Source organism: Bidens hawaiensis, unplaced genomic scaffold (genome assembly GCF_021521415.1).
Source record: "Bidens hawaiensis isolate Kalapana, Puna unplaced genomic scaffold, B.hawaiensis_p1.1 tig00021533_1, whole genome shotgun sequence".
Classification (NCBI taxonomy): Eukaryota; Viridiplantae; Streptophyta; class Magnoliopsida; order Asterales; family Asteraceae; genus Bidens; species Bidens hawaiensis.
This window is the reverse complement of record NW_027493354.1, coordinates 45,646-54,841: the sequence shown is the minus strand read 5'-3', so window position 1 is coordinate 54,841 and position 9,196 is coordinate 45,646. Positions and strand designations below refer to the sequence as shown.

Here is a 9,196-nt window from a genome sequence, read left to right as displayed (position 1 = left end):
CCTCACTTATTTTCTTCTTCTGGTTTTCCAAGTAAGTATCCAGCTTCAACCAGATACATAAACGGTTCTATTAACACTTGGTGATCGCATAATCACCCCTCAAACCACTTTATCTGAATATATGTACCCGGCTCTCAATTTAGAGGTGTGCAGTGTGCTATATATACATGTGCGCAAATGGCATACCCAGACATCAAGGTCAAAACGAGTATCAAATTAAAACCATAAGGTAGCATACATATAATGTGCTAGTAACTTAAATAAACTACATCACAAACAAACATTACTTGTCTAGATTTTGCTTATACTGCAGCCAAGCTAGCCTACCAACATCGTCTGGAAGACTCATAAATAATTCTCTTTTCACATCATCTTCAAACAAGTTAACCGCAAAGCACCACAACTCACTACATGCTGTCATTAACCCATCATCAACCATACGGTTAATCACACCCACCGACGCCCTAATACTAGAATCACCAACTTGATTTACATTAGACGTCTTTAGTACTTTCAAAGCACTTTCTTGAGTAGCATTCTGTCGGGTTACAAACTCCTTAAACATTGTAGCCCCCTCTGGCTTAGTCGTTTTACACTTAATCATAGTAGGTTTACATTTAGCACTCGTCTTAATAATCTTTTCAGACGGTCCACACCCATCACCTTTTTGTGGTAAACCACTTTCTCGTCTCACCTCATTTAAAAGATTTGAAAAGGAAGTGGCCTCTTCAATTTCCATGCTTCCATACTGAGAAGACTTTAGCGTGTGTTCTAGAGAATCCTCTATGCGGTCATCATCATCATCATCCTCATCATCAATATTCACATGATCTACCTGATTCGACTTATTTAGGTCTACACAAGGTTCCACATATTCTAGTCCACCGCCAACTATATTCTCAAATAACTGAGCCCACGCCTCCTGCAACTCTCTAGATGGTTGGTTTCTCCTGAGTTTTTTGAAATCCGGGTTTTCCTGCAACAATATTGAATTATTACATTTTAAATTAATAAAACTTTTGTGAGATTTAAAAAGTATTACCTTAATTTTCTTTTCCCACCAATCATCAGAGCAATCCAGCTTCCCTGCACTTTGATTCCAACGAAGACTGGTTTCACAGTTTTTCAATGACTTCCAAAGATTATATCTTGCTCGCATGGCATCGTACTTATTTCTAAAAGCTGAAACAGTTTTAAATTTGTGGTGACAAATGTTTTCCAACTCCGACTTATGATTGGCCCAATCAAATGAACAATTTCGGCCGTTCTTTGCAATGTGTTTGCTTAAGATATCACACATAGCACAAAGATACTGATCCGTCCACTTAAAATTCTCGCTCTACCAACACAACATATTATAAAACAGTTAAATAAAAAAATATTCAAAAGGAAAACAAATAGGTTAATGTAGTGAGCAGTTACGCGCGGTGATTGGCGGGAGATCGGAAAACCGTGTGCCAACGGAGGAGACGACGGCCTGCAATGGCGAAAAGATAACATCAATTTAAAGTTTGGCTGAGAAAAAGGGAAGTTAATCATCGTAGGGGTAAAAAAGTAATTTAGGGAAACCTTAGCCTCTAATTAAAACAAACAACGATGGAGGTGAACGAACATTCAGTAGTTCGTCAACCGTTTGGCGGGAAGTTTGGTTGTGTTCGTTCTTTTAATAAACGAACAAACATGAACGCATGTCTCTTTAGTTTATTTATGTTCGTGAACGTTCGTTTAAGTTCATTTTCGGATGACACTATGGATGAATCATCCCCTTAATGTTTAATATTTGTTGGTTTACATTTGTTCATTTATGCTTGTGAATTGTTGATTTAGATTTTAAATGAACATACACGAACACAAACATTTGAAAGCAAAGGAAGGTATGATGGGCTTAAAACATACTGGAAACCGTCGAGATATTTAGCGGCGTTAATGGGACCAGTGTCGTCACCGTTATCCTTTCCTTCTTCCATTGCCATAGTCAACGTCTCACTCTTTCTTTTCTGGACGGCTGACTTCTCGGGCGAAACGCCGAAGTCAAGAGGGAAATTAAGACTGGCCTTGCATCCACGCATTTGAAAAGCGGCGTTATCATAAGCTTTTGCAGCTTCAACGGCAGAATCAAAGGTGCCCAGCCAAACCCTAGCAGCCTTTTTGGGATCTCTGATCTCGGCGGCGAACTTTCCCGAAGGCCGGTGCCGTACTCCTTTGTACTTTACCAAATCCACCTCCTCCTCCATCTATATCTATAATAATCCGATTGGATTTTTAGGCTGAAATATTGATCCGATCGATCGGACCGGTGCAAAATAAAATTTTCGTCTGGATTAGATTTGAGAGAGGAGTGAAAAGTATTATTATTTGCAGCTCGGCATTATCATTGTTTCGATATTCGATAAGATATCCAAATACATCTCTATACTGTTTCGATCGTTAGGGTGTGCGGAGCGGAGTGCCTTATCATACTTGGTTTTGTTTGATTTGAAAACAAGCCAAACCGAGCGTATTGCATTTAAAGAAACAAGCAATAATTTTATTCTTGAACTTACTTTGGTTTGAAACCGAGTGGCTTGGTTCGGCTTGATTTCGACAAAGTTTTCAATTTTAAATTTCTAAAACTCTAAAATATCATTAATTTCGGACTTTCAACTTAAAAATGTCTAAACTTCAACTCTAAAATGTCTAAAACTCAAAGTTAACAAGAAAACATATATAAAACGAGCGGCTATGGTTTTAAATTTGAATTTTAAATTTTTAATTCAACACAAAAAACTGAAAAGGGAAACTTTAAAAAAAAATAGTACACTTTTTTATATATATACATAAAATTTATATGTAGAATTAATAGATAAAAAAAATTTGAGCAAAACGAACCGAACTGAACCAAACCGAGCCGAGATCAAAAAGCGTTTTTCGAGCAATTTAGAGCGAGCATCGAGCTGCGAGCAGTTTGGACAGCCCTAATGGTGGGTGAGCATTAGTCTTGGGAGAGTAGGTAAAACCACCCTTTGTTTCTTGGGGCCGACAAAAGTTAGCCCGATCCGGGTTTTCCACTAGAGGCAGATAGAGGAATTTTTGCTAGGAAGTACAAAGTAGACTGGGTAAGAAAAATGAGATACTCAAAGAGAATAGGGCTGGCGCAACCAATTTAGAGGCCCAATACGGGATGAACTTTCGAGAACCTTTTTTCAAATTCATTTTCATAAATATACATGACAAAAAGAGCGGGTTGAGAAATTTAAAATGGTTAGTTTGATTGTCAAAACTCAAAACTATATAGGCTACACTTTTATTCTGCAACTGTTACAAACTAGCATGATGTCACACCTAAGGCGGAAATGCTGGGGTGTGATCCGATTGCTCACAGCTCGAAGTTGCTATCATATATAAAATGTGACAATATCTCATTAATTATCTAATTCAAATAATACACAATATTCAAATTCAACAATGCAATTCAAATAAATCAATTAAATTTAAGTTTGTCTTCAATATAACCCTATGGTCTTTCTAAGTGTCCATCCTTCAACTCAAGCAACCTGCATATGCGTAGAAAATAGATTTTTTTTGTCAACAACACATGTTGAGTGAGTTTAACACCAGTAATAAATAAGCAAAACGTAATAAATACGGCAATGAAATCAAACCACAAGCAAGTAAGTTGTCGATTAAACCATTGCCAAGCAAATCGGGCGCCGGTAAATCAACCATAAGCATATAAGAATAAGACCGTTGCCAAGTGAATTGGGCGGTGGTCTATAGAATGAGAACCCTCTCCAAGGGGATATGTCAAACGAATGAATACAATAACACATAAGCACATAACAAGTAGATTTGTTTAATCACACACAATTACACGTTTGCTATTTTTTATATGTATGTATATATAGATATGTATGTATAGTATGATATACGCATATGTCCCCAAAATGTTTATGAAAATCGAGTAAAATAGGGGAATGAATAAACTCACCTGATTGATTAAGCCAAACGGGAATGAACACGACAAAAACGATAATCACACTCCTCGAGAATTAACGACAAGAATCCTAATTAAATAATGTTGTGAGTGAATTATAAATGATGTAACAAGTATAATGAATTTAGGATTTCGATGTGATTTTGAGTTATATTTATGGTCGGATACGTTATGCATTGAACGATTGACCTCTACAATTATTATTATTATTTAATTATAAAGATTCATTGTATAACGTATAATCAAACTTACAAATAATTAATTTAAATAAATATAAGTTGAGACATATTATAATAACAATCGTTTAAATATATAATTATAATAAAATTTATATCTTAAAATCGTTAACGAAATCCAATGGTAAAAAAAATATATTAACATGTTTAGTATATTTATTATAATTTTATTTAAAACAAATAATATATGTTTGTATATATATATTTATATATATATATAATATAATAAAATATAAGCAATTTTTATAAAGATATTTCAACAACAAGAAACATCCATATCAGTGTCGGTTTTTAATAAAAAAAATGATTTATTATTAATAATATATATATATATATATATACACCAAAAAAAACTTGTAACGAGGTTTATTGACACGAAACGTTTACTTTATGGTGTCGGTTAAATGAAATATGGTTTATTTAATATTTAATATTAATTATAATATATTTTATAACAATTATAACAAGTTAAAAATAATAGAAATAAAAGCATTCCAAAAATCCCACTGGCCGGATTCGAGCCCGTGACCTACAACGGCTCAACGGTTTAAAACACACACACCAGCCGTCTGTGCTGGTGTGTCAGTTGTTTAAGATCTGAAAACGTTTTAATATATACAGGGAGTAAGTATAACCAGATTTGATCATAACCCTAGATTATGAAATTGATTAATCTATTACGTGTTCGCCTAATTGATGTTAGGGCTTCTGTTTATTGATGTTTGACGAGTACCATACCAGTTTTAATTACCTGAATCGATGAATAAATCAGGGAGAACGATGAACCAGTTGTTGCGGCAAGAACGATGACAATCAGACAGGTTACAGCCCAACTCAACGCAATTAAGTATAGGGGTTTGGTTCGCGATGGCAAGAGGGTTGTGCAGACGATATGAATTGAAATATGGTCAAGTCTAGTTTATATAACAGATTTTAGGGTTAGTTCGGTTTGGTCCATAATCAATTTCGCATCGTATAAGATCTCGTTTCCTAATTACTTGAGTTGTTTAGGCCGTTTATGGTAAAAGAGATCAAAAACACGATTTGATTCTAAGTTTAGATCAACAATTGTGGCTCAAGATAACTAAACGGGTACGGTTTATGGTTAAACGGGTATGGGTTAACGGTTTAAGAGTTTGGGTGATGAGTTATAAAAGAAATATGAGAAAATTGAACTTTAGTCCCTGAAAAATTTATATGGAAACAATTAAGGATTAAAGTATACCTTTGAGTTAAAAACGTATATGTTCCATAGTTAATTATATATTAGATCAATTATATATCGTATAAGATTTTCTCGATAAACGCGAAACTTTTTAGTGATCAATTTTCCCGAATCATAAAACGAGTCGGGTTATGGATATAAGTTCATTCGTTGGAAAAACCCGAGTTGTTACACATGACACATGTCGTCTTGTTTTAGTTAGACGTGCACAAAGGTCACTTTTGAGGCATTTGATTATTTGAATTTTTAGATGCAAAATTTTTTACTAATTATGTTTGCTTCACCTAATTCATATATACAAGAATAAAATTTTGATATTCGGATTTTCGAAAACATAAACATTACACACACACACACACGCACTAGTAGAAACCCGCGCGATGTGGCGGTCGCGAAAATTACAATTTGATACTTATTCTTTGTTAGTTCGTCGATCTCTCGTGATATATTGCATAGGGCGATAGAAAGTTGATCAAGTGTTTTATCACATTACGCTACACCTGCAACAGCAGTGTAAGTATAAACCACCGCATGAATCAATGTCTTCCATAGTCAGTTGATATCCACCGCTAGACTAAAGAAGATTCTCATCTAATCAACTGAAACTTAAAAATCTTAATAAATTTTTTTTAACAAAAACTAAAGAAGATTGTCATCTAAAGGTGTATTTTACCGGGCTCCACCACGCCATGCGACTTCTAGCGGGTCTATAATAACACTGGTGATCAAGGTATGGCAAAAATTATATATGTGGTTTGGCAAATAATTAAATAATTAGTATCATATCCCCATATTAAAAACTTCATTTAAATATAAAGGATCGAGTAGGATGCAAGAGTTTATATTAAATGAAAGAGCATGAAATTTTCAATTTCAAATATAAGATACATTAAAGGTATTTGCGACAAAACATTTTTTATGAAAATTATATTACGTTTGGATTTAAAAGAAAAGTCAAGTGTGTAAGTGTTATTTTTGTCGTTTTAGACCTATTTAACTTTCTATTAGTTTAACATTAATTATACGATCAACTTGGAAAAACAAAAACAAAAAAAGCAATTATATAATATCCCCCCTTTGTATACATGTTCCTTTTGCACTAATAGTTATCTAATATATATAATTTGAAATTTTGGTGACGCTAGCATCTTATTGGTCCAAGTGGCGGTCCGATATTGGACAAAGTTTTTTTTTTGTATTTTTATTTTGTTTCGTAATTCCAGTATCGTAACGAGCATAATTGAATATTTGTAAGTTTGGTGACACTAGCATCTTATTGGTCCAAATGGCGGTCCGATATTGGACAGTTTTTTTTTTATTTTTTTATTTTGTTTCGTAGTTCCAGTATCGTAACGAACATAATTGAAACAAATTAAATTTGTGTCGATTTACCACCAGAAATCCCGAGACCAACAACGCTCAGGTTTTACCAACCCTTTTGTTTACCGACCCTTTTGTTTTAATTCCGGTACCTTAAGTTGGTATTGACTGAATTCGTGTCAACTCATCGTCGTAATGCTCAGGTTTTACCAACGTCCAAGTTTCAATGCTAAGATTTTGCCAACTACCCCCGACACAATGCGTCGGATAGAAAATCTAGTTATATAACATTCCTTGTGTATTAGTAGGTTTTGTTTTTTAATTTTAAAAATGTATATAACAATCAATTTTGAAAGACTAATTTTGTTCCTGTAGCATAGCGATAACAATCAATTACTTTATACACAAATCAATTACTTGAATTATTTTGGTTCAAATGTTCTTGTAGCGTAGCGATCTCAATGACCACTTTATCACAATGTTTAGCAAGAACATATGACAGAAACAAAATAAAGTGAGTTAAAGATCATGCATGATCAAACATCCCCAACCCCACAACTCAAGTATCAGTTACAGCGATCACTGTTTTAAAAGTCGGATTTCAAGGCCTTGGAATCGGCGATTCCAAGTGTTGGAATTATGGACCGGTTCGGGTTAATCAATACGGCCAACCGGGTTATGACCCGTGAGAGTTACACCGAGAGGTAACGAGCCATTGACCCGCTTAAGTTAGTTAACTGGGTTAGATACTTTAACGAGATGAAATTACATGGAGCGGGCTTTGGAACAAGAAGTGGACTTGTTGGTCCATTAGGTTTATAACTAACTAAGTTGGTTAAACCTAATGATAGGTTATATAAACACATGATGTTTTATTAACCCTAAGCCAATTAATAAGTCCTTGTTCCTTCCTCCACCCAAACTGCCGCCGGCCACCTGACCACCGCCGCTGCCGAGCCGTGACCGGCTGTTGCTCACCGCCGCATCCAGCCGCTGCTCACCGCCGCTGCTGTCACTGCTGCTGCCGCTGCCGCCGCTGTCCGCACACCACCACCGCTGCCGGGTTGCCATCGTGCACCGCACCGTTGGTCGTTGGATCTCGTTGTGTCACCTATCTCGGTTTGTAAGCCTTCGGTGTCTCAACCAATTATTAACCGAGGTAAACTTAAATATATTGTTAATTATATATTTAGTATTTTGACTCGTACTCGTATTGTTTGTAACCGGATCCTGTCGGATTTAGTTTTCGGTGCTGATTAATTATATATATATTCTGCTGCATATAATTATTAATTAATATGATTAATTATTATTTGCCACGTTTATTGAACCGGATTTAATAAAAAAATTTTTAACTGATCATTACTGAAACCCAACAGTGGTATCAGAGCCTTGGTTACAACATACGAGTCGAATCCGGTATTTTCACTGGTTCTACATCATAAATTTCAAGGTAGTTGACATTTATGATCTAGATAAAATATTAGGGCACTTTAGTTTGGTTAGAATTTTTATTTGATCAAAATATTGCCCGACTTATTTTTCGTTGAATATGTAAATCTGGCCCGACCTTGTTTGTTTGGTTGAATGATTTTATTTTGGCCATATGGATGGTTCAAAAGTTGTATTTAGTTTTCGGTTTTATTTTATGGTTTTTGGCCACCTTGATGGTTCAAAATTGTAATAGATAGGGTTTAGTTTTTCATTACTTGTATTAGTGTAATTTTGTAATGAAGAAGACCCAAAGAAAACCGAGGACGAGGACGAGCTCATGGAGTTCTTGAAGTCAGTGGGAGTTACCAAAGATGACGGGATGCACCAAGTGTCCATCCTTATGGTTGTTTTGTGTTACCCCGTGACCCGATTGATCTTGCTAATAAGCTCTAGTAAGATCAATCATTAATCTTGGCCATTTAAGATTTACATATTCTGTTTGCTATTTTGATTGCTTGCTTGATTATAATAGGATTATAATACCACCAACCTAATATCAAATATATTAAAATAAATTAACCAATCAAGTTTTTGCAAAATTAAACTAAATTTAATTTTTCATAACTAATAACTTAATAGGTAAAACTATTAACTTAAAATTGGTTGGCATTATCGCGACAAACTTAGTTTTAATAGGTTATATAAAACTAAGTGTCCTGAGAGGTGAAAGAGTTCATCAAGTTGTCTCGATCAATAAAGTAAAGCTGGACTTTTACTCTATTCGGTAATATTTAAAATTAATCCCAATTTAAATCAATAATCTATGCCATCCTACTATAAGTCACACTTGAGGCATACTGCGAAACTTCAAGTTTTTGGAGCTACAACACCACACTTGATTTCTAGCCCATCCCTTCAAGGTGAAAGAGTTTCGTTGACACATACGGCTCTTTCACAAGTGACTATACTAGGGCGGCTATTACTTTACTCTCTTGTTACGTGCAACAG

General features: G+C 34.9%; 1 protein-coding gene across 1 annotated transcript; it reads right to left on the bottom strand.

The window, feature by feature from the left end:
- Positions 1-235: 235 nt before the first annotated feature.
- LOC143563824 (uncharacterized) lies at positions 236-2,234 on the bottom strand. The gene is made up of 4 exons (XM_077051282.1): positions 1,897-2,234; positions 1,423-1,477; positions 1,043-1,339; positions 236-976 (listed from the first exon to the last, which is right to left on the bottom strand). Exons 1-4 carry the CDS (start codon positions 2,232-2,234, stop codon positions 284-286), a joined length of 1,383 nt encoding a protein of 460 aa, XP_076907397.1. The 3' UTR covers positions 236-283.
- Between the last annotated feature and the right edge of the window lie 6,962 nt (positions 2,235-9,196).

Coding starts and splice junctions, on each gene's coding strand:
- LOC143563824 (XM_077051282.1), bottom strand. CDS start 2,234: ATGGAGGAGGAGGTGGATTTGGTAAAGTACAAAGGAGTACGGCACCGG. Junction 1,478..1,896: donor AAATATCTCGACGGTTTCCA/GTATGTTTTAAG, acceptor TCGCCATTGCAG/GCCGTCGTCTCCTCCGTTGG. Junction 977..1,042: donor GGTGGGAAAAGAAAATTAAG/GTAATACTTTTT, acceptor ATATTGTTGCAG/GAAAACCCGGATTTCAAAAA.